The sequence below is a fragment of the Podarcis muralis genome, chromosome 2, assembly GCF_964188315.1.
Source record: "Podarcis muralis chromosome 2, rPodMur119.hap1.1, whole genome shotgun sequence".
In the NCBI taxonomy this organism is placed as follows: Eukaryota; Metazoa; Chordata; class Lepidosauria; order Squamata; family Lacertidae; genus Podarcis; species Podarcis muralis.
The window spans coordinates 109,669,037-109,695,122 of NC_135656.1; the positions used below are offsets into that span (position 1 = coordinate 109,669,037).

Below are 26,086 nucleotides of genomic sequence, written 5' to 3' on the forward strand. Positions count from 1 at the left end.
CTCCTTTCCGTCTCCTGTGTCTCATTGGCAAAATCCAGGAAGAACAGGTTTTAGACCTGCAACAACCCCGCCATGCGACATCAATCCGCCGACCTTATGATTTGCAAGCCCAAGAGGCTGGGTGGTTTAGACCACAGCGCCACATGCGTCCCTAGTAGTGCTGCGGCACTAGTCGTTAGTTTATGGCCTACATATTTGTTTCATTTTTGTATTTCTTGTGCAACTCAAGGTGGTGTGTGTAGACATCCCAAGTGTTCTCCTTTCAGACCCAGTCTTCCTTAGCATGGTTGCTTCTGTCATGTCTCCCTCAGACCACAACCTGAGACTTGCCACAGCGGAGACAGCCCGCTCATTCTGGCATCACTTATCTCCACTTCTACTTTTCTACGCCTCTGTCCTCATCATAACAACGAAAGGATGTTTCACTTCACTTCCCCCAGCTTCCCTTTTCCTGAAGCACGCAGACAACAAACCCATGCGCTGGAAAGAAAGAGCTGTTTCTCAAAGTGCAGGTTGGACGCTACATTTACCCGCAGGAAATTGAGGCCTAGAGAGTAATCTAGGGCAGCCTCAAAGTGAGACGGCAGTTGAGAGAACCAGCAACTCTAGGAAAGTTGACATGAACGAAGGACCTTTTCTTTCTCCCTGAAGAAAGAAAAGTTCCTAATTCTTGTCAGGCACGAAGAAACTTTAAAGGACTTCATTCGAGATATTACAGCATTTCTGGTGGGCTGGAAGCTACATGTGGGCCTTGGGCCATTTTCAGGTGTGTCACAATGCCATGGCCTACCCTTCAGTGCCTCCTCAACCTGTTCCACTTCCCAGCCATCCCACAGCCTTTTTGTTGGAGCAATGCCAGCACCAGCAACTCCTTGGATGCTGAGGAAAGGAGGGTGGGAGCCAGAGAAGTTGGTGGAGGGTCAGGGATGGGGGAAAAGGTCTCCTTCCTCTGAAGAAAAATGTCCAGAGGAGATGTTGAATAAAATTAGGGGGAAATGTTAATATTTGACATCATCATTATTAAGTTGTGGGTCGACACAGAGATTTCTCCAAGTGGTTCTTTATAGTAAGCTGGAACTGAACTGAACTGAACTGAACTGAACTGAACAGCTCAGCCGGCCTGCTTTTATAAGCAGCCGGCTGTCAACACTGTAACAACAACAACCCAGGGTTTCCTGTCTAAATTAACTGAAGTGGACCTGAGTAAAAACTATATACACGATACTCCTGGTGGCCAGGGTGAGAACTTCAATACATAACAATCACCATCAATAAATCAGCTGGAAACAGAAGAGAAGTGAGGAAAGTTGTTACAGGAGGAAGAAATAAAGATAAAAGGACAAGGGAGGATGGATGGAAGAAACTAGAAATTTGGGTGTGGTGGTGGAGTAAGATACAAGTTAAGTGTGAAAAGAGAAGGGGGGGAAAAGAAATTTCAGGAGACAAGTGAAAATACTTTGATAGACATGTGGGCGTAGGAAGCGAGAAATAGAAAATAAAAATCCTTTTTCCATTTCAGATCCTTCTAAATCAGCAAGTTCTGCCTAAAATGGGCAGGCTGAATCACATTCCCTCCAGAGCAAATGCCTCTATTTAACCTGAGGAAAGCTGAGCTACGCATAGAACTCCTTACCACAAGGAAGAATTTAACAATTTCCAACGATGGAGTAGTGTCTGTAATTTCCATCTGGTTATGTGAAACTCGGCCTACATCCACTGCCATTTTGTGACCAGCTCTGTCCCTGCAACGCCATTTTGTGATTGCTGAGTCTCAGTCACTTTCAGTCATTTCATGGGCCTGGGAGCAGTACATTTGAGAATCCCCGTGTTAGTGTATAAAGAACTAAAGGCCAGGACAAGGTTAGCTGGAGGGCTGCCTTGTACTTTATTCACTTTATTCACTGGCTTGATCACTGTGATCATCTAGAATAGCCCTCTTGATTTCCCCCACAGATATACTGTATCTTATTCATTTAGTTTCTACATGAACTACTAAGGCTTTTAGTGTTGCAGCACCAGTCCTCTGGAACACTGCTACAATTGGCCACTAACAACTGCAGTATTTCATCACCTGCTGAAAACTTTTCTGTTTCAGCAAGCATTTTTAGAGATTTGAATTTTTTTCAACATTGGTCATTTGTTCTGTATTTTATGATTTTACAATTTCATGGTGCTTTGGTAATTTCACTGCACGCTGCACCATACAATTAGCAATTCATGACTATTCTTAAGAATAAAATAAAATGCAGATTTTGGCACATAGAATTCTGCTTTTTCCATTGCCCCCCACATCCACTCCCACCAGTTACCAGTTATTTGTGCTGCACTGCACCGCAAAAACTTTTTTTTTTTGACACTGCAAAGCTTCAGAAGCGACTTGTCAACTTTCACAGCAGGACCTCTGCTCATTTGCCTCTAATGCGGTAAATAACTGTTATAAAAAGGAACAGCAACACCCCCAAAGTGTGAGCCTCCGGTTGTGACCCTAATGGAGAAAATGTATCTCATTTTTGTTCTGAATTATAGTACTCAAGGGCCAGGCACCTCAAGGAGCTGATTTTTGCCTGGAAAGAAAGGATAGCAAATTGCTAGTTATTTAATTTGCCGTCATTTTATTTTCTTCTTCCAGGGAGAGGTACTTATGGGATTTTCTGCCTCAGGTGCCAATATAACTTGGCTGGCTTTCAGAAAGATGCACCTTGCCACAGTGGTGGCCTCAGGGGTGTGTTTGTGTGTGTGTACCATTTGCTGCTTCACCTCAGGCAGCAAAATGACCTGGACAAAGCCTGACCAAGAATGAGGTGCTGTTTAATAACTTGCCATTCATGTTTTGCCATTAAAACAAATATATGGGTTTCAAAGTGGGGAACTTGTGTCCCTCCCAAGCTGTTGGAATCCAACTCAAACTAGCTGCCCCCAGCTTACATGGCACATACCGTATTTTTTGCTCTATAAGACGCACCTTTCCCCTCCTAAAAAGTAAGGGGAAATGTGTGTGCATCCTATGGAGTGAATGCAGGCTGCGCAGCTTTCGCTGAAGCGAAAGCAACGTGAAGCCTCCTGAGCGCACCAGGACTGCTCCTGCTGCGCTCAGGAGGCTTCAGGCAGCTATCCCTGAAGCCAGGAGAGCAAGAGGGATCGGTGCGCACTGACCCCTCTTGCTCTCCTGGCTTCGCTTCACTGGAATGGCACTGTGAGAGGGAAAGGTGCGCAGCGCCCCTTCAGTGAAGCGGCAGGAGAAACGGAGCCCCTTCCATTTCTCCTCCCGCTTTGCTGGAGAGGCGCTGAGCAGAGAGGGAGAGAATATTTTTTTTCTTGTTCTCCTCCTCTAAAACTAGGTGTGTCATATAGAGCGAAAAATACGGAAATCAGATATTGTTGAAGTTGCATCCCTGCAATATCTGGAGCATGGGTAGGCAAACTAAGGCCCGGGGTCTGGATACAGTCCAATCGCCTTCTCAATCTGGCCGGTGGACAGGCCAGGAATCAGCATTTTTTTACATGAGTAGAATGTGTCTTTTTATTTAAAATGCATCTCTGGGTTATTTGTGGGGCATAGGAATTCGTTCATTCCCCTCCCCCCAAAAAAATATAGTCCGGCCCCCCCACAAGGTCAGAGGGACAGTGGGCTGGCCCCTTGCTGAAAAAGTTTGCTGACCCCTGGTCTGGAGGGTCACAGGTCCATCTCCCAGCATTTAAGGAACTGACTTTAATGAAATGAAAGCACACAAAAGGTTTTAAAAGAAGGTAGTGGGCTTTTATGAGTTTGACCAAACTGCGGGAGGCAGTGGAAGACAGGAGTGCCTGGCATGCTCTGGTCCACGGGGTCACAAAGAGTCGGACACAACTGAACGACTAAACAACAACAAAGTGGGATTTTAACTTCAGTGTCCTTCTTGACCTCAACAGCAGAAGCCATAGACGCCCACGGGTCTTTCTCGACTGCAGCTACTTTCTTTAATGTTTCTCCTCCTCCTGCAAGCACAGATGAATATAACCGCAACTGTACTTGGGGAAGGAGGGATGTCATTTAGCTGCAGTCACACAAAAGGGAGCTGATATGTAAGCAAGATAACACGAGCAGCTCAGTTTCCGTGAGTTTTACGTGGGTGTGAAGAAAGTTTCTCACTCACAGATAGTTCCACTCTCCAGAGTGACAGTTCAGCATGGATGGAGCAGTTGTCTATGCAGACATAAAATTACCTGAAGTTTCTTCACCCGGAAGAAACTTAGATTCAGTTCAGAAGCCAGGTATGTTGAGCTGTTATCAGAGACTTATCTTGAACTGCTTGTGCAAGACGTAGAGGTGGAGGGTAGGACCATTTAAAGCTGATGCAGGATGGTCATGTGGCCCAGGCCTCAAACGCAGGCACACATTCATGTTTTGGCAATTGCAAAGTTTTGCCATTTGTTTTTATTGCACGGCAAAACAAAATGTGGCACTGTCTCAGCTTACAGCTGTACAATTAAGTGAATTTGTGGTGTGATTTAGTAAAATACTTTTCTTTCTTTCTTTCTTTCTTTTTGTTAGCTGATACGAATTTTGCCATGTTGAAAAGTTTTTAAAGTTCCTAAATATTAAGTATAAAATACATCCATTCTGACGGCACAAGAGAAAAACCATGAGGAAAATGTCCTCTGTTCAGCGGATATTTTTGTTCAGCGCTTTGTATTGTTTTCTTGTGTTCATCATTTCTTACGCTTTTATTATAACTCAAAAAGCTTGAAGTGGGCCAGGCCTCGGCAGATCTGTCAGGGAGCTCAAAATCAATTTACGGAAACATGCTACCCTTTTCAGCCTCGCTTAGAGCAGCTTTACACAAGCTGAAGGAAGAAATGGGAGAGAATGTAACACTTTCTCACCATGTTTCTGAAGTGGTACCCACTAAAGGGAGGAGGGGATGAGGAAGGTGTTTCTGCATCTGAAGTATGGGACAAAGACTTGCTGCATCATTTCCTGTTGATTCCAAAGAGAACTGGGATAATCTGTGGATAATCCCTTTGTGGTGGGCCAGCACATTTAAACTGAGGTGCAGTAGTGAATTTTTGTTCACAGCCTCACATGTAAAGAAATGAAGCAATAATTCCCTGTGCTACCTCATGGACTTTCTTTAAATGTAAAGGACTGGTGAACAGGAACTTTGGAGAACTTACACCTCTTCAACAGATGACCTGATACCATACAAGTTCATATGACACACACACACACACACACACACACACACACACACACACCACCGAGAACAGATCAGCATGAACATAACACCAATTTTTGTGCAATCCAAGATACTTGTTATTATATACAAACTGGGACCCGAACATATTTGCATGGGAGTATTTTCACTCTTGTGAATTCATCTAAATTTGTTAGAATCTCCAGGAAGACTTGGCAAATGTTGGGGATGTTAAATTGATGGTGATGGAAGCAGAATAATATCTCTCTCTCTCTCTCTCTCTCTCTCACACACACACACACACACACACACACACACACTCCTGTATCTACTTTGTGGACCTCTCTCCCAGATACTGCCCCTCTGAGCAAATCTCTGCCTCCTTTAGAAGGCATGTGGAAACATTTTTCTTTAGATGTGTGTGGTGAACTGGTTTGTGCTCTGTTGCTTTAAAGATTTATTTTTGTGGTTGACGCTGCTGTGATTTTGCCGAATTTGGTTTTATGTGTTTCGTTGTACGTTGGCTCTGGAGTTTCTGAGGAAAGGCAGCTGAGAAACAAATGCCTTGCTGCTATTTACTTGCTTGCTTGCTTGTTGGTTTTGTTATGTATTTCTATGCCACATAGGTCAGTTGGTAGGAGCATGGGACTCTTAATTTCAAGGATATGGGTTTGAGCCCCACATGGGGTGAAAGATTCCTACATTGCAGGGGGTTGTACTGGGTGGTCTTTGTGGCCCCTTCCAACTCTAGAATTCTGTGATTCTGGCCAAGGGACATTTAAAATGGCTCACAAAATAACCAGAAAACAAGTACAATAAAACCCAAACTGCACTAATCAGAGAACAAAATTTTTTAAAATGTATTTAAAAATGGCGCCAGGAGGGTGAAACAAGGGGGGTGAAAAGGTGGGGGCAGCACTAAATGACCAATGGAAGGAAAAGAAGAGGCAAAGTAGAGCTGGCTCTACCATCAGGCAAAGTGAGAAAAATTGCTTTGCCTCAGGTGCCAAAATGTCTTGGGCTAGCCCTAGTTTAGGCAGTAGAGAGTACAGCACATTTTAGCATTCAGCTAAAGGATTCTGGGCACAGTTCAATCCACTGGTAACTGTTAGAGGCTGGGCTAAGCAGCCATTTGATCCTCTACAATTCAATAAATTATCACAGGTGCACACCCAGTTCTTAGTGGTCTCATTTTGGCTCCATTTCTTCTCACCAGTTAAGTTCGCTATTGGAGGCAGAGATGCCTTGCAGGCAAAAAAAACCCCTGGTTCATTCTCTGGCCAGATAAGACCCCTACCTGAAGCCCTGGAGAGTCATAACTAGACAGACAATACTGAGCTAGATGGAGTAACAGTCCGAGCTGATGCAAGGCACTTCCTTATGTCCCTATTTCATAGCGGAATTCTCCATCAAGGCCCTGCAATGCAGAGTTAAAAGCTGAACACAGGGCTGCCTTGGAACATGATCCCCAATCTTTTCACCTGCGTTTTTGCAGAACACCAACTGTGCCCACGCTGGCATGGAATTATGCTGCAGGTTGGATGGGCTGGAAACATTGTCCTGGTGGCAGCAGTGATAGTGATGGGAGTTTGGGGTAAGTATCAAAACGTGAGATTTGCGCAAGACTTAACAATGATCTTCCCTGGGGCCCTGGCTGCCTGGGCACCCACAAAATTCCCCATGAAGGTGCCAGGCACCCACAAATTTCGGTGCCAGGGCCATGCATGCTGTGCGGCCCCCCACGGTCACAGGGCCAAGCTGGCACTCCTGATTAAGCTGGGCATTTTGTCTAGCAGAGGAAAGAGGGAGAATCAAACAACAAAGAGCACAATCACCCATACTAATCTGCCTGAGCTTTAAAATGATAGGATTATAGATTAAAGCAGTGTAATAGGGAAGAAGAAGAAGAAGAAGAAGAAGAAGAAGAAGAAGAAGAAGAAGAAGAAGAAGAAGAAGAGAAGTTTGGATTTGATATCCCGCTTTATCACTACCCGAAAGAGTCTCAAAGTGGCTCACATTCTCCTTTCCCTTCCTCCCCCACAACAAACACTCTGTGAGGTGAGTGGGGCTGAGAGACTTCAGAGAAGTGTGACTGGCCCATGGTCACCCAGCAGCTGCATGTGGAGGAGCAGGGAAGCGAACCCGGTTCCCCAGATTACAAGACTACCACTCCTAACCACTACACCACACTGGCCCACACTGGGAGGTCCACAAAGAACCTACACATTGCACCTAGATAGATAGATGATAGATAGATAGATAGATAGATAGATAGATAGATGATAGATAGATAGATGATAGATAGATAGATTAGATAGATAGATAGATAGATAGATAGATAGATAGATAGATAGATAGATGATAGATAGATAGATATAGATAGATATAGATATAGAATTCCTGTGCCCCACAAATAACCCAGAGATGTATTTTAAATAAAAGGACACATTCTACTCATGTAAAAACGCGCTGATTCCCAGACCGCCCACGGGCCAGATTGAGAAGGTGAATCTGGCCCCTGGGCCTTAGTTTGCCTACCCATGATGGTCTTCTAAGGAAACATGGCCATTTAAAAGAGATAAACCAATTTGAAAACCTCATGATAAACAAACAGAAGCAACAACTTCTTAGTAAGATATATAGCAGAATTATGAGCGTGGACATATCTAAGAATTCATATCCATGTAATTGTGACAAAGAATTGAGGGGGGAAATGTCTCAGAAGAAGTAGACATGAGTGCAACACATATTCTACAGCAGACTCTGTGCCCAAATTTAAAATAAAGATATACAGATCAGTATTCCAGTGGTACCTGAGACCTGTATCACTTAATCCATGGGTAGGCAAACTAAGGCCCGGGGGCCGGATCAGGCCCAATTGCCTTCTAAATCCGGCGCGCGGGTATATACAACAACACAGTTTAGATATGGTGGAGGTGCAGAGCACCAAATCAGAAAGTGCTTTATATTTTTTTGGGTCTAGCTATAACATAATGATTTTTGGAAAACTGTAATAAATTAATTAAACTTACAACAGGCAAAAACATTGCTTTTAAGTTTTGAATTTTATTTTATGCTGCTTTGCTTTATTGTGATTAAAAAATAATAATTGTTATTTTACATTGGTGATTTGCTCATTTTATAGAGCTGCTTTGAAAGGATTATCCATAATGATTCTGAAATAAATAAAAATATAAAATATCTCGGCCCCTTGCTGACTTTGGAAGGACAACTTGGTATTTGCAAAGCATCTTTACGAATCCCTGTGGAAGTCAGCAGAGCAATTTCACCCAACCTGGTGCCCTCTATCTTTTGGACTAAAACTCCCATCATGGCCATGCTGGCTGAGGCTGCTGGGAGTTGTAGTTCAAGACACTTAAAGGACCCCAAAATGGAGGGCGCTGTGGAGGCTGCTCATCAGCCAGCAGTACTATCAAGCTTTAAACTTGCAACATAGTAAAAAAAAATCTGCCTAAATCTTTCTCCTCCCCAGTTATAAATAAAACTCCACAGGATCGTGAAAAACAGGTCAAAGCATCTGAATGGTCTCCAAACACAACTCAGTACAGCCCTGCAGGATGTGAAGGAAGCAAAGCATCAGAGGATTTCAGGTCTACTCTGAAAGAAAAATTGTGTGAGACGGGTAAATTCATTTCATAAGTAACTGCGACATGCTTATGCCTTTGATCTGCCTCTGCTACGCTTTCCAAGTAAACTGTCGTTACTAAAAAAATAATAATATTCTAAATGTATAGCGATACCTAGTGCTCAGCTCCGGAAAATGCAGCCCTGAAAGAAATTTTCAGCTGAAGTAAAATAAGCCCACAACTGATATAGGGGTTACGTTGTGGGGATCATGCCTAAAGCCAGAATCGCATGTAGTCAAAGCACATTGATTTCCACAGTGGTTAGGATTGCTAAAGTCACTTTGCTTTTCTCAAAAACCCCATCCCCTGTATTTTATTTTTTTGCCACACGTGGAAAGCTGAACATGTTAAATGTGTGTAAGTTATGAGCTTACTGCACTGGAGACTGTTTCTATTATTTTAACATTTGGTAGGGCCGGCCCAAGACATTTTACCATCCTGAGGCAAACCACAAAATGGCGCCTTCCCTACCAGGGAAGAAGGGGTGTTTGAAGATCTACTTTGGGAACAAATCAACCTTACCTGAGAGGTGAAGTGGGAATCAAAGGCTATCATGGGGAGGGGGAGGGAAACCCTCTGAATCACGCTGGGTGCAGGTACAATTAGAAGACCCCAGAGGGCAGCCCCTGCCATTTCCTTCCAGCGGGGAAGACTAGTATTGCGTCCTATTTGTCAAGAGGCAGCTGTAGAGGGGGCATTGCAGTGTGACGCTGAGGAGCCATGAAATCCAGCCTCCAATGATGGCGCCACAGTCATTGTTGACACCATGGTGGCAACAGTAGTGGGCAATGTATCCTTGGGTGCTGGATCTGCTGCACCTATGGATCTGACCACCTGAGGCAGTTGCCTCACCTTGCCCCATGGGTGGGCCAGCCCTGAAACACACATGGTACACAATGTAAGATTAACACCTTTTCCTGCCCAAAGGATTTATATTCTGTGTTAAACTGAGGGAAAGGGGGGAACCTGGCATTTGAACTTCTCGCAATCTCATTTGATGAGTTTTCAGTTTCTCTGCATTTGTTCTAGAGCAGCCTTTCTCAACCTGTGGGTCCCCAGATGTTGTTGGACTACAACTCCCATCACCTCTAGCTAGCAAGGCCGGAGCTCAGGGATGATGGGAGTTGTAGTCCAACAACATCTGGGGACCCACAGGTTGAGAACCGCTGTTCTAGAGTCACAGGCACTATGGGCGCAATCCTAACCCCCTAGTGTTTATAACGGGGAAGGAGAGGCCACTAGACTGGTGCAAAAGGCCTTCTCCACCCATCTGTCCCTTGCTGATAGTGCAGCAAATCACAAATTGATTTGAAAATGTAGAGAATTGAACTTAACACGGGAAAAATGAGTAACTGAGGGGAGGGAGAATGGAACAACTGCTTATATGTAGCCCTGCTCCCAGCCTGAGGTTTGGCTTGCCCTGTGCATATCTTTGGCCACATTCTGTTTGCTGAGCTTCAGTTCTTTGAAACTGACAGAATACCATACATTTATGACTAAAACCACCGGGACTTCTGTTATTCTCCAGCTAACAGTCAATAATATGCAAATAACATCGTTCTGCAAACTGCTGGAGAAATCTGCTGCGAGAGTGCTCGTGAAGCTGAATGGCGAAAGACTCGCCTGAAAAGTACAGATTGTGTGAGGTATAAATCCAAATTAAAAACAACGGGAATTTTTCTTCTTAGGGGATGGAAGCTGCCACCTGTGCCCCATGCAGTGGCGTCTGCACAAGAATAAATGCTACTGGTTTTCTGAAACGATTCAGTCCTGGGAGAAGAGCAAGGAAGACTGTATAGCCAAGAAGTCTCACCTACTAATAATTGATGATCAGGAAGAAAAGGTACAAAATATTCAATCCCGACAATGAATTCTTACTCTTTCACACTTTTATCTCTGTTACAGAATGTTTACTCTTTCGCCCTTATTAGTGCGTAAGCCAGCAATGTGAAGCATCACTGTCTAAATTAGTATACACTACACTGTAGTTTTGAAGGGGCACTGAAGTACATATGGAGAACGTTCACGCTTTGAGATCTGTTCGTGTGACTGCACGTCATAAGAGGAACCCAGGTGATCAGGCCAAAGGCTCATCTAAGTCTAACAGTCCGTTCCCACAGTGGCCAACCAGATCCTTGCAAGGAAGCATGTTGCAGTAATCTAGTCAGGAGGTTATCAACACACGAACGGCAGTGCATGTAGCTACCTTAGATGGGGTAAGATTCAAAGCATCGCTAAGGAGATCGTTCCATCAGAGCAAGCCTCTCTGCTTGCCTAATGCAACTATCTTCCCCTCTCCCCCCCCCCCCCATGTGCTGTTCTGGGGTTCTCCTGACCCCCAGAGCCAATTTGGGGGAGGAATGTGGGGCCCCAGGAGGAGGAGAGGGGGAAATTCCCATTGCACAAGCGGGAGTCATTGCACTGACACCTACTAATGCAATTATTGTGGGAATGTTGAGGAAAGTAGGAGAGGATATATTGATTAAATATTATCCCTCCTCACTCACGCTAGTGAGCAAGCAGCAGAGCACATTTCCTTGCACATTGCTGGAAGCAAGTTGATGAATTCGTTAGAATCATTTAAGTTAAGCAATCCAGTCTGGCTTGCCCAGTCTAGAATGTTCCTGGTAAGTTTCCCCTCCTAAAATAATAATAACAGAACAGTCATCTTTAAAAACAAGAGCAAAGTTCACTTCCATTCAGTTCATAGCAGTAAATCTGAAGGCAGGCTTTATCTTGTGGTTACAGTTACATTTGGAGAGCAAAGAGGTTTGAGCTAGGCCTCTGTCTTTCTACTTTGTGGCTTCCATCCTCTGTAAGGATGAGCCATGTAAGAGCCAGAAGAGGAGTCCCAAAGGAGAAAATGGAAAAGGGGAAGATGGCTGTGTGGCTAGACCTTTTGTAGGGTCTGCTAGGGTCACGCCCATCTACCTGGTCACACACAAGGGGAGGAGGCTCCAGAGCAGGTATGACAGGAAGTCCTCCCTGTCTGGAGCAACGTTCCCCTGTGTGTCCACTCTAGGCAACAGGAAATGTTGCATTTGACTGCTTCAGTGGCGATATATCCCACAACTATTTCGTTGAATCTGACCCATTAGCCACAGCTGACTTACCAGCCAAAGCTGATTAAAAAGCACTCCTTGCCACAGAGGCCACCTGCACCTCAAGTGACAACAGTGGTTCAAGATGTACTACCTCCAAGCTACATACCACTGGTCTATTCCCTGAATCTGAGAACAACTCACCCACAAAGCCTCTGTATTCCCAGGGCATAAACTGCGGAGAGGGTGTTGGGGGGAAATATCAAGGAGGCGGCATCCTTGTCCTCATATCAACCTGAAAGGGGAACCCCAAAGAGAAGTTCCCTGTCATGTTTCTTCTTCAGGGCTGCCTCCTCAGCACCAAATTGTAGGCGGCAGACTGCTGCACTGAGGTAGCCAGCAATTTCTGGCTCCATGACCTAGGATTGCCCACAGCTGAAAAAGAATTTAAATGCTTCTCACTCAAGCAATAGACCTCACTGCAAAAAAATAAAAAAATAAAAATGGGCATGTGAGGGCTTTCGGGACTTGTGAGGGCAGGTGTATGTGCTAAGAACTATTCCCCAGCTCCCTGTCCACCACACAGTAAGATCTTTGCCTGGAGTCCACATCCTGTTGGCCTTTTTTCTGGGGGTGCTTTTTCTGGGCGGTACGCAGGGGTATCCATACCCCTGAACATTTTGTGAATATAGGTTTGGCCTCATTGAGGGGCAGTATTTCAATACGAGTAGGAAAATGAGAGTATCCCTAAACATTTTTTAAGAAAAAAGCACTGTGTTTATGTAATTAAATCATATTTTATAGGAATTCATCCAGAAAAATGGGAAATTAGTATGGATTGGACTTATCGTGTCATTGCCAGAGAAGAAATGGATCTGGATCAACGGCTCTTTGTTACAGGAGAAATTGTGAGTACTGAAACACCTGTGTAGGAGAAATTGTGCAAATCAATAGTTTTGCATGATGAACTTGCAAGAAAAGCTACGATAAGGAAAACTGTAGATGTTACCATGGCTATATAGTGGTACTTCTGGTTGTGAACGGGTTCTGAAAAAAGCACAACCCGTAGCAGCGTGTCTGTGTATGCGCAGGTTGCGATTTGTCACTTCTGCACATGCGCATGATGTTATTTTGCACTTTTGCGCATGCGCGAGCAGTGAAACCCAGAAGTAAACCTTTCCGGTACTTCCAGGTCACCGTGGGACATAACCTGAAAGAATGTAACATGAAGCAGATGTAACACAAGGTATGACTGTACACTTCTTAAAGGTATTGCAGCTCTGCTCATTTTTACTACATAAAGCATATAGCAAAGGGTCTTATAGCACCTGAAAGACTAAGAGCCCAGTCCAAAATTGCCTCCTGATACATCAGCCCTGTTGAATTCAGTGGGGTTACCTTGTTCAACACTTTCATTCCTTTTCATTTTCTTATATTTCTGTTCCATCTTTCTTCCATCATGTAAGATGCCATCCCTCCATCACATGGGGTTCCCAGGCAGTCATTCGTCCAGGTATTGACCAGACCTTGACCTGCCTAGCTTCAGCAAGACCTTCAGGGCATACTGAGGAATTTCAATGTACAGTGGTACCTCAGGTTACATACGCTTCAGGTTACATACGCTTCAGGTTACAGACTCCAGTAACCCAGAAATAGTACCTCGGGTTAAGAACTTTGCTTCAGGATGAGAACAGAAATCGTGCTCTGGTGGCACAGCGGCAGCGGGAGGCCCCATTAGCTAAAGTGGTGCTTCAGGTTAAGAACAGTTTCAGGTTAAGTACAGACCTCCGGAACAAATTAAGTACTTAACCCGAGGTGCCACTGTACAGTCATACCTCAGGTTACAGCCGCTTCAGGTTGCATTTTTTTGGGTTGCAGACCGCCGAAACCCAGAAGTACCGGAACGGGTTACTTCCGGGTTTTGGTGGTTGTGCATGCACAGAAGCGCTAAATCGCGCTTTGCGCGTGCACAGAAGTGTCAAATTGCAACCCACACGTGTGCAGGCACGCAGACCCGGGTTGCGAACGCAGTAGGTTGCAAACGTGCATCCCGCATGGATCACGTTCGAAACCCGAGTGTCCACTGTATACATACACTGACTGCTGTTTCATCCCTTCTCGCCACAGATTTCCAGCAATGCAGCCTGAGGAAGGCAGCTGTGGTGCCCTTCAAGACAATGAAATCTATTCTGAGCTGTGTAGCACACAGCTTCGCTGGATTTGTCAGAAGGAATCTGTACTCCTTTGAGTATCTTCATGTGTCCCCATTCGTAATTAGCTACACACTCTCCTTTAGACATCTTGTTCTCCGTCCTAAAAAAACCCTCAAGGACCTTCTTGGTGGCTGCTCCCAGACTTTGGAACTCTCTCCCTAGAGAAGCCAGACTGGCTCCCTCCTTGTTCTCCTCCCGCTGGCAGGTGAAGACTTTCTTGTTCCAACAGGCTCTGGAGAACTGACTGCTTCTAACGAAAGGGCGGGTGCCATGCCGTTTTTATTGTGATATTTTGTATGGTTTTAATAGATTAAATATATGTATATATGTAACTTTAATTCTATCAGTGTGTGTTTGTTTATTTTAAATTGTTGCTTTTCTTATTTGTTTTTAGCTGTTCTTCTTTTTCTCTGTAAGCCGTCTCGAGTCTCTTTCAGGGGAAAAGGCAGGGAATGAATGAATGAATGAATAAAAATAATAATAATACAGTCGTACCAGTGTGGTGTAGTGGTTAAGAACAGTGGACTCATAATCTGGTGGATCGGGTTCGCTTCCCCGCTCTTCCACGTGCAGCTGCTGGGTGACCTTGGGCCAGTCACACTTCTTTGAAGTCTCTCAGCCCCATTCACCTCACAGAGTGTTTGTTGTGGGGGAGGAAGGGAAAGGAGATTGTTAGCCGCTTTGAGACTCCTTAGGGTAGTGATAAAGCGGGATATCAAATCCAAACTCCTCCTCCTCCTCTTCTTCTTCTTCTTCTTCTTCTTCTTCTTCTTCTTCTTCTTCCTCTGCTTACGTATCCCTCTGGATATGTAAACTTCGGTTTGCAAACACGGCAAACCCGGAGGTGTATACTTCCAGGTTTTACCGCACGCACATGTGCAGAAGCACTCTATCGCAACACACACATGCACAGAAGTGGTGCCTCTGCCTATGGACTTTTTGGGTTGTGGAAGGACCCCCAGAATGAGTTAGGTTCATATATGTAGGGTCCACTGTATTATAACAACATAAAATACCCTTCACATGATAATGACAGCACCACCGTACAGGAGACAAGCAATGTTTCCTCTTCTTGTTCATCTCTCTTTGTGGTGGCAGCATCTTATGGATGTGAATCCTCATTACAGTGGTAAAGGGATGAGAAAAACTGGGCTTGGTGGATATTCATCAAGAGTTCTTAGATAGGAGTACTGTGTCTTTTGGAACAGAGTCACCTGTTATAGTGACTTTTTGCACACTGAGGAATAAGATAACCACCCTAAACACCGATACCTAAATTAGGCTATGCGTCTATGCCATCCTGGTTGAAAAGGACCAGTGCTTTTCCCCCCTAGAAAAATAGGTGCTGGTTCTCACCATGAAGTTGTTACAGTAAGTGTCACACTTTTAAACCAAAATAAAAAGAGGTGCCAGTACTGCATGCCCTTGAGTACCCCGTTAAAAAAAAGCACTGAAAATGATTATTTTGTTTCAGGTAGGAAACTGACAGGCACTTTCCTACATTCTTTTCTAAATGCTCATACATTGTTTTAAACCCCCTCCAAGTGTCACCCCCCTGCTCATTCTGCTCAAACCTCTGCCATTGTTTAAAATTGCCACTTTCCTCACTCGGTTTCCCCACATCCCAGCAGTACCTGAACCTCTTGTTTAAAACGGCTGGTGTTGTGCAGGCCACCTTCTCTTTTGCTCCCCTCCCCCACCCTGACTTCATGCAAATCCAGGATCACAGCAAAGCTTTACAAATCCTGCAATGCATGACGACGGCCTTACATTTTTATGTATATAGGAAGATTGATGTGTGCAGCAGCAGCAGCAGCAGTAGTAGCAGTAGTAAGAATGTTGTCATGCTGCAATTCGTATGGCCACCAGCAGGTGGCCATGCAAACTGCAGCATAGCAACAGAACAGTAGACAGCCCAGGCAGACAGACAGATAGAGCAAACACTCTTTATTTCATTAAAATAAAATAAAATAAAATAATAATGCTCACCCAAGACTACCACCAGAATGACAGTCACAAAGTCTGCTACTTAGGGGGTACTCTCATGTCATCAGGGAAACTAGGAAGTATATGTAAAAGAGTGAAAGATACTGTATTGGCCTGAATATAAGCCGCACCCAAATATAAGTCGCACTTTTAAAATTCAATGGGGGGGGGGGGAGAAAAACAATACCCAAATATAAGCCATTCCCTTAAAATTCTGCAGGCACTCACACCCATTCCGTTTTACCGTATGTCTGTTTCAGCCGCGATATCGTAAAAGTCAATTTTTGTAAGGTCGCGAATTTAAGCCACACTTTAACTTTTCACAGTCAGAATTTGAAAAAAAAGGGGAGGCTTATATTCAGGCCAGTACGGTAATTTGTGAACTTCATGGCATGAGTTGGGGATGGAGGAGAAATGTGATTCAGTTCACACTGAAAAGTGAACCTGTCAAATTTGCACAACAGGGGAACCAAAACACAGCTATCCTTCAAATTTCGTACTGCTCTGAATTTTGCGTAAGCAGCAGGCCATGTCAGAACTAATCAGGTTTCACTTGTTGATTTATTGTTCAGATCAAGCAATGGAGGGAAAGACATTCTTTTAGGTAACTTGGTAACTCTATGGAGGGTTACATGAAAGTACAGTGGTACCTCTGGTTACGTACTTAATTCGTTCCGGAGGTCCGTTCATAACCTGAAACTGTTCTTAACCCGAGGTACCACTTTAGCTAATGGGGCCTCCTGCTGCCACCACACCACCAGAGCACAATTTCTGAAAGTTCTTAACCTGAGGTACTATTTCTGGGTTAGAGGAGTCTGTAACCTGAAGCGTCAGTAACCTGAAGCGTATGTAACCCGAGGTACCACTGTAACCTTAAATGTCTATCGCGGTGGCTAATAGGCAGCCAGATCCCTTAGCATAGGTGCGGTTTGGGCCTCCTAAATTAGATAACTTCACCTATCTCTCTTTCGTTATAGTAAGTGCCCTCATAAGTTATACAAACCTGGATTTGACTGTAAATTTGCAATATAGATGACTTATAGTGGCACATAAGACACCCACTAAACCATTAAATACTGGGAGGAGGATGTAGAAGACTAGTGGACTGGTTAAATAAATTTGGGCTGCAATTGTACGCCTAAGTGGGAGTAAGCACCACTGAACAAAGTAGTACTTAAATAATAATAATAATAATAATAATAATAATAATAATAATAATAATAATTTATTATTTATACCCCGCCCATCTGGCTGGGCCTCCCCAGCCACTCTGGGCGGCTTCCATAGAAACCAAAAATACAGTAAAATATCACACGTTAAAAACTTCCCTGAACAGGGCTGCCTTAAGATGTCTTCTGAATGTCAGGTAGTTGTTTATCGCTTTGACATCTGCTGGAAGGGCGTTCCACAGGGCGGGCGCCACTACCGAGAAGGCCCTCTGCCTGGTTCCCTGTAGCTTTGCTTCTCGCAATGAGGGAACCGCCAGAAGGCCCTCGGCGCTGGACCTCAGCGTCCGGGCAGAATGATGGGGGTGGAGACGCTCCTTCAGGTATACTGGACCGAGGCCATTTAGGGCTTTAAAGGTCAGCACCAACACTTTGAATTGTGCTCGGAAACGTACTGGGAGCCAATGTAGGTCTTTCAAGACCGGTGTTATATGGTCTCGGCGGCCGCCCCCAGTCACCAGTCTAGCTGCTGCATTCTGGATTAGTTGTAGTTTCCGAGTCACCTTCAAAGGTAGCCCCACGTAGAGTGCATTGCAGTAGTCCAAGCGGGAGATAACCAGAGCATGCACCACTCTGGCGAGACAGTCCGCAGGCAGATAGGGTCTCAGCCTACGTACCAGATGGAGCTGGTAAACAGCTGCCCTGGACACAGATTTGACCTGTGCCTCCATGGACAGCTGTGAGTCCAAAATGACTCCTAGGCTGCGCACCTGGTCCTTCAGGGGCACAGTTACCCCATTCAGGACCAGGGAATCCTCCACACCTGCCCGCCTCCTGTCCCCCAAAAACAGTATTTCTGTCTTGTCAGGATTCAACCTCAATCTGTTAGCCGCCATCCATCCTCCAACCGCCTCCAGACACTCACACAGGACCTTCACCGCCTTCACTGGTTCTGATTTAAAAGAGAGGTAGAGCTGGGTATCATCGGCATACTGATGAACACCCAGCCCAAACCTCCTGATGATCTCTCCCAGCGGCTGCATGTAAATGTTGAAAAGCATGGGGGAGAGGACAGAACCCTGAGGCACCCCACAAGTGAGAGCCCAGGGGTCTGAACACTCATCCCCCACCACCACTTTCTGAACACGGCCCAGGAGAAAGGAGCGGAACCACTGTATGACAGTGCCCCCAGCTCCCAGCCCCTCAAGGCGGTCCAGAAGGATGCTATGGTCGATGGTATCAAACGCCGCTGAGAGATCCAGCAGAACTAGGAAACAGCTCTCACCTTTGTCCCTAGCCCGCCGGAGATCATCAACCAGTGCGACCAAGGCAGTTTCAGTCCCATGATGAGGCCTGAATCCCGACTAGAAGGGATCCAAATGGTCTGCTTCTTCCAGGCGTGCCTGGAGTTGTTCGGCAACCGCTCGCTCAATCACCTTGCCCAGGAATGGAAGATTTGAGACTGGGCGATAATTGGCCATCGTGGCCGCATCTAAAGATGGTTTTTTAAGAAGCGGTTTAATAACCGCCTCTTTCAGCGGGTCTGGGAAGGCTCCCTCATGGAGGGAAGCATTCACCACCCCACGAAGCTCATCGCCCAGTCCTTCCCGGCTAGCTTTTATAAGCCAGGATGGGGAAGGATCCAGGAGACAGGTGGTTGGTTTCACTCGTCCAAGCAGCCTGCCCACATCCTCGGAGGTAACAGACTTACATCCAAAGGAGAAGTAAATGGAAGCAACTAACTGATAGGAAGCTGCCTTATCTCAATCCAGACTATTGCTCCAGCTAGCTCAATATTGTCTGCAGCTTTCAAAATGTAGACAGAGGTTTTTCCTTACCCTACCTGTAGATACTGCAGATTTATTTATTTATCTCCTACATTTATAGTTTGCCTTTTCTTGAGGAGCTCAGGGTTTCCCCCTCTGTTTTAACCCTTACAACAACAATGTGAGGTAGGTTAGGCTGAGAGGGAGTGGTTGGCTCACGGTGACTGGATTTGAACTCTGGTCTCACTAGTCCCTTCATGAAGCAGGTGTATTTCACGAAGTCTTCAAGCTCTTGCAAAAAAAAGTTTTCATTTAGTCCTCAGTGCAAATTATTTCAACACAGGAAGTACGTTGTTTCCCACGTCTGTGATCTTCAGTGCTTCGTATGCTGCTGGTGAAAAAATATGAGTTTGGCCTAGATTCCACAATTCCCAGAGATGGGACTTTAGTCTGTGTTTCCCATCATGTTGGTTTCTTGGGGACAGCCTGATCATGAAGCAGAGCAGGAAAATGGATTCGGGTAGGTCAGACCTCAGCTGGAGTACTGTGTCCAGTTCTGGGCACCACAGTTCAAGAAGGACACTGACAAACTGGAACGTGTCCAGAGGAGGGCAACCAAAATGGTCAAAGGTCTGGAAACGATGCCTTATGAGGAACGGCTAAGGGAGCTGGGCATCTTTAGCCTGGAGAAGAGGAGGTTAAGGGGTGATATGATAGCCATGTTCAAATATATAAAAGGATGTCACATAGAGGAGGGAGAAAGGTTGTTTTCTGCTGCTCCAGAGAAGCGGACACGGAGCAATGGATCCAAACTACAAGAAAGAAGATTCCACCTAAACATTAGGAAGAACTTCCTGACAGTAAGAGCTGTTTGACAGTGGAATTTGCTGCCAAGGAGTGTGGTGGAGTCTCCTTCTTTGGAGGTCTTTAAGCAGAGGCTTGACAACCATATGTCAGGAGTGCTCTGATGGTGTTTCCTGCTTGGCAGGGGGTTGGACTCAATGGCCCTTGTGGTCTCTTCCAACTCTATGATTCTATGATTCTATGATTCTAGGTGTGGGAAGAAGCAAATCAGCACCACCAACCTTGCCTTTGCATTGTTTTATTATTGAATCAGCTCACTTGTCGTGTTGGTTGCATGTTTTTGCCCGTTGAATCACTTACTCTGTGAGGCAAGTCAATACACACACCCCTCCACCTCAGATCACAGCAGGATTCTCCAGGTACTTTCCTTTTCCTCACCAACTGGATGCTCCGCTGGGCAGCTCCACCCCCTTCCTGTTAAATCAGCACCAGGCTAAGTCCCTCCCTTCGCTGCTTTACATACTTAAAGCACTAGAGTCCTACCACCGCCTCTCTCTCTCTCCCTCCGGCCCTTCCCCTCCCAGGCACGCAGGACAGAGCCAGCTGGCCACCTCGGTGCCTCGCTCGCCCCTGCCCTGAACTCGAGCAGAGCCACCCGTAGCAGAACAGCCTGTGGCGCTCCAACAGGCTCTTCCCCGGACTCCTAATCTCGGCACCGAACTCTCAGCTAGGCACCCCTGAGAGCCCGGCGCCCTGGCTCCCTGCACCAGTAACGCGTATGGTTAAGACGGCCATGACCCTGAGAGTACCTAAGAGCCTATCTTAGCTTCACTGTCACATCATGCCAACGTCAGCAGACCTACCAGCATGGGAGGACTATTGCATTTCTCTGTTAGCGTTGCAAGGAGTTGGCAACGAATGCTGGGGCTCCCTGCAGAAAGTGATGAGTTAGGTTTTTCTTTGCTCCTCCTCAGCTCAAATTCCAGCCATCACCTTTCACCTTCTCATGCCTTTTGATGGTTTGGGCTTTGCGAAACGAAGTCTGGAGAGGATTAGGCAGTGCAATTTGAGAAATGAACATTTTGCAAGATGGTGGGTGTGCCAATAGGTTTCCTCACAGAGAGTGTTGACATTTAACGTAGTTCTTCATCTCTGAGTTCAGTGAGGGAAGAGAACCAGTGAGTGTGTTAATTGGGCTTGCTGAACTGGAGTCAGTTTGGCTCAGTCCAAAGGTAGTATAAATAGCACTCACTCTGTTGAAATAAGAAGGAGAGGGAGCAACAAGTGGCCAAGATTTGTGAGGAGGGAGGCCTGAGAATTTCAGTGGGAGAGGAAATTACCAGTCATGGTCACTTATTCGTCCTACTCCTGGAACAAAAATAAATCCAGGAAATATAGCTGGTGTTCGCTGGTGTTGCTTTTAGACTGGAAGCTTGTTTACTCCTGCTCCTGAGGGCAGGACTCGAACCAGATGTAGGAGTGCAAATATCCAGGGTGTGGGGTCAGGTGGGATTACTATGAGGAATTATAAAATATGCATCAAGCCATTGTGTCCGCCGTGAAAGCGTGGCGTGGACTGGGTTTAATTCACTGACAATAATTTCTGATCAAATCCCACAACCCTCTGCATCTCTGGCCATTTTCTCTACTGTCCATTTCTCTCTGCTTGACAAGTCACGTACACAGCCCAGTGGCCAGCTGCTTCGCCAAGCATGCATCCTGGGCTGTGAAAGATAGTGGGCAGTTTCTTTGATGTAGCTTTTCTGATATGTTAATCTTAGGTTGTTAATCTTAGGGCCAGGAAACAGATCTTACATTAAGGTGATAATGATCGCTGTCCTCCTGGCCATCCTTCTTATCAGGTATATTGCTTGTTTATGACCTCAGAGGTTGACAAATGCACTCCTTTGTAGTTCTGTTTTATTTACCCCAGAATGTATGCATGCTTAATTAGTTTTCATCGTTTAACTTCGTCCCCAAGTGGGGATTATTGAAATGCTCAGAAGAAATCTGATTGGTTCTTACAAACACTCTGTAAAAAGTTCTTTTGTGAATAAAACGACCTGGGCCAGGGGGTGGAGGGACAGATTATTATACGCACCCTTCCCAGAGTCTTGCTGGTTCAAGCCTCTGTGTGTATTTTCATTATCAGAGTCTGATCCTTCCTTTGCTTTGAGAACGCCACACCAATGGCTTCAAGTGACAAGAAAGGAGATTCTGACTAAACATCAGGAAGAACTTTCTGACAATAAGAGCTGTTCAAAAGTGGAACGGACTCCCTTGGGAGGTTGTGGCCTCTCCTTCCTTGGAGGTTTTCAAGCAGCGGTTGGATGGCCATCTGCCATGGATGCTTTAGCTGAGATTCCTGCATTGCAGGGGGTTGGACTAGATGACCCTCGGGGCCCCTTCCAACTCTACAATTGTATGATTCTATGATATCCTCCCTTCCTCCCAAAAAGCAATTAAACGGGGGGGGGGGGGACACACATATTTAAAGCCTTCTTTAAAAGCGTGTTAAAAGTAATTCTAATGCGGACTGGGAAAGCTCTAGCTTTAAAGACTTGTTGAAAGAGGCAGGTCTTCAGTAGGAGCTGAAAAGACAACAGAGGAAGCACCTGTCAAATACTCAGAGAGGGAGGGGATATTCCAAAAAAGGTAGCTGTCACAATACTAAAGACCCGATTCTGCATTGTGCAGATTCCTAATAAGATAATATCAGCTGGAGGCCCTTGCCTACAGAGCACAGCGATCAATTGGTTATATAAGGGGAGAGATGATCTTTCAGGTATCCTGATCCAATAATAATAATAATAATAATAATAGTAATAATAATTTATTATTTATACCCCGCCCATCTGGCTGAGTTTTCCCAGCCACTCTGGGCGGCTCCCAATCAAATGTTAAAAACAGTACAGCATTAAATATTAAAAACTTCCCTGAACAGGGCTGCCTTCAGATGTCTCTTGAAGATAGGATAGCTGCTTATTTCCTTCACATCTGAACGGAGGGTGTTCCACAGGGTGGGCGCCATTACCAAGAAGGCCCTCTGTCTGGTTCCCTGTAACCTCAATTCTTGCAATGAGGGAACTGTCAGAAGGCCCTCGGTGCTGGATCTCAGTGTCCGGGCTGAACGATGGGGGTGGAGACGCTCCTTCAGATATACTGGACTGAGGCCATTTAGGGCTGTAAAAGTCAGCACCAATACTTTGAATTGTGCTTGGAAACGTACTGGGAGCCAATGCAGATCTCTGAGGACCGGTGTTATGTGGTCCCGGCGGCCAGTCTCAGTCACCAGTCTAGCTGCCGCATTCTGGATTAATTGCAGTTTCCGGGTCACCTTCAAAGGTAGCCCCACGTAGAGAGCGTTGCAGTAGTCCAAGCGGGAGATAACTAGAGCATGCACCACTCTGGCGAGACAGTCCGCGGGCAGGTAGGGTCTTAGCCTGCGTACCAGGTGGAGCTGGTAGACAGCCGCCCTGGGCACAGAATTAACCTGCGCCTCCATGGACAGCTGTGAGTCCAAAATGACTCCCAGGCTGCGCACCTGGTCCTTCAGGGGCACAGTTACCCCATTCAGGACCAGGGAGTCCCCCACCCCCGCCCACCCCCTGTTCCCCAAAAACAGTACTTCAGTCTTATCAGGATTCAACCTCAATCTGTTAGCCGCCATCCATCCTCCAACCGCCTTCAGACGCTCACACAGAACCTTCACCGCCTTCACTTCCCAAGCTGTGCAGGTCTTCATACACCAAACCTCTTAGCCTGCTAGCAAATTGTCAGCTTTCTGTGTATTCCTTTCACAATACTGCAGACCTCCCACTAGATGGCAGCTGTTGGTACTTTTTCTGTTGATACTTTTTCTGTCTCCAAAGTTCCAAGCAGCTCCTCAGTGAGAAATCACGCCATTGCATTACTTTCTTAGATATTGGGCACCAAATTGGGTGCCGCAGTCCGTTTGCAAAGCTGGTGAAGGTGAGGGTTGTGCTCCTTCTTTGTTCTTCTGAATTCCCTCTAAGGATATTTCCATCGACTGGCATCTCTTGGTTTCAAAAGAGGAAGAGACGTTTTTCTACTGCGTGATTTTTGCAAAGCTTACAAGACTCCTGATGGATTCTGAACGGGAAGCGGCCTGCTCCCTTGAGGGGAATAGAGCTTTGCTTTGTAAAAGGGGAACTGTCACCTCCTAAACCTTTGGTGAGGCGTTGGGACAGAGTCCAAGCAGGTAAGGGAGCAAATGGAAACTTTTATTATAACCTCACAATTCTCACAGTTCTCCCTGGATAGGACCTAGCACTGAGTCTTCCGTGTGTTTTGCTGTTATTGTTAAAATTCAAAAGGAAGCCCGACTACTAGAGATTAATGCACCCCCTGTACTATCATACCATTCTGAAAAACAAAAATTATGTTAGCAGGTTTGTAGTAAAGGATACATTTGCAAAGCTTCTTTTCTATTATATTCATTTGCATTTCATTTCCTTCTTTCCTCATACGCCTTTTTTGTTTTCCTGATCGTTGTCCGATATGAAACTCGATGATCCCAGGCAGTGCTTTTTTGCTATAAAACAATTTTTTTTAGGAATACTCTCATTTTCCTACTCATATTGAAATACTGCCCCTCAATGAAGCCACACTTAGGCTCACAAAATGTTTAGGGGTATGTGTACCCCTGCGTACCCCCAGGAAAAAAGCACTGATCCCAGGGCATTGTTCCCTGAAATTGTGTGATGGCTGGTTGCCCTGATACAATACAATAAAAAGGAGTTGAAACAATGAGCAGAGAGTTACGCCTTTGATCGCCTTTCCACATTTGTTTCGTTTTCTAGTTGTCAACATGTTGGCCCCGTTTTATTTTCTGCCAAACCCTCAAGGCGCCACTGATGGGAAGAGGTAGTTTCGATTCTTGTAACACAGCTGCTGCCCTGCTGCTGTAACTCCTAAACACTGCACAGGGTTTAAGGTTCAACTTGTGTTTGCTAAACTGGCCATATAAATAAACTCTTCCTTTAAAGCAGAGAAACAATGCTTTTATTAATTTGTTTGTTTATTTAAACCCTACCTTTCTGTGTTATGGGACTCAAGGTGGCTTATAGATAATTAAAACAAAGATCTGCTAAAAACATAGAAAAAGCAATCATTAAAAACAATTAAGAACTGATAGGATTAAAACTATCTCTCTATATACACACACACAGGGGCACCATCGGGGTGGCCAAGGGGCCAAGGAGGGGACTGGGGCCCCTCAATATTCTGTGGGGATGTTAGCACATCAGGTGCGCACCACACATGCAAGTTGTGTGGCGTGTGTGTGTGACATGTCAGCATGTTGCAGCATGCACATGTGACATGACCACATTGCTGGGTGCTAGCCCCCTCAAGTGTGTGTGTGTGTGTGTGTCCCCAGAAAAAAAGCACTGTATATATATATATATATATATTGTGTGTGTGTGTGTTAATAAAAATTAAAATAGCACAGCACCAGCCTTTCATTAGAAGCAACCAGATTCCCAAAGCCTGTTGGAACAAGAAAGTCTTCACCTGCCAGCAGAAGGACAACATGAAGGGAGCTAGTCTGGCTTCTCTAGGGAGGGAGTTCCAAAGTCTGGGAGCAGCCACCAAGAAGGCCCTCTCCTGCATCCCCACCAGGTGGGGCTAAGGATGCAGTTCCACAGTGGGAGGGGAGAAAACAGAAACTGAAGACCAACCACAGGCATAGGCAACCTCGGCCCTCCAGATGTTTTGGGACTACAATTCCCATCATCCCTGACCACTGGTCCTGTTAGCTAGGGACGATGGGAGTTGTAGTCCCAAAACATCTGGAGGACTGAGTTTGCCTATGCCTGACCTACCACCTCTCCCAATGCCCCAAGGTCCCCCAAGTATTAGAACTGGAAGCCATGTTTTTTAAAAAGTGATTTAGAGTTAGGAGTGAGCAGTGAGATAGCCAGCTTTGCTGATGACACCAAATTGGTAGGGTGGTTAGAAGAAATGGGGATTCTATGGAGATCCAAAACTGGGTGGACTGCATTTTCCATTTTAATGCTCATTCAGTGTAGGCTAAAGCAGAAGATCCTGATTTTCCAAATATGCTAACGGGGTCTGAACTGGTGGTGACTCACTAGGAACTAGACCGTGGGTTCGTGGTGGAGAGCTTGATGACGATGCCGGCCCAGTGTGCTGAAGCTGTGAGAAAAGTGAATTCCATGCTAGGGATCATTAGGAAAAGGACTGGACATAAAACAGTCTATATCAGGGGTTGTCAACCTGGTCCCTACCGCCCACTAGTGAGTGT

At 45.5% G+C, this 26,086-nt stretch overlaps 1 protein-coding gene across 2 annotated transcripts; it reads left to right on the top strand.

The window, feature by feature from the left end:
- The first annotated feature begins 3,763 nt into the window (after positions 1 to 3,763).
- On the top strand, positions 3,764 to 14,561 carry LOC114590951 (killer cell lectin-like receptor subfamily B member 1B allele C). Of its 2 annotated transcripts, XM_077925219.1 has the most exons (6): positions 3,764 to 4,251; positions 6,670 to 6,768; positions 8,668 to 8,817; positions 10,510 to 10,664; positions 12,667 to 12,770; positions 13,990 to 14,561. In XM_077925219.1, the coding sequence occupies exons 1-6, from the start codon at positions 4,167 to 4,169 to the stop codon at positions 14,108 to 14,110; spliced, it is 714 nt and encodes a 237-aa protein (XP_077781345.1). In that variant the 5' UTR covers positions 3,764 to 4,166; the 3' UTR covers positions 14,111 to 14,561. The 2 variants fall into 2 exon arrangements, with proteins under 2 accessions (XP_077781345.1, XP_028573412.2); XM_028717579.2 differs by lacking the exon at positions 13,990 to 14,561 and having other exon boundaries at positions 12,667 to 12,774.
- Positions 14,562 to 26,086: the final 11,525 nt, after the last annotated feature.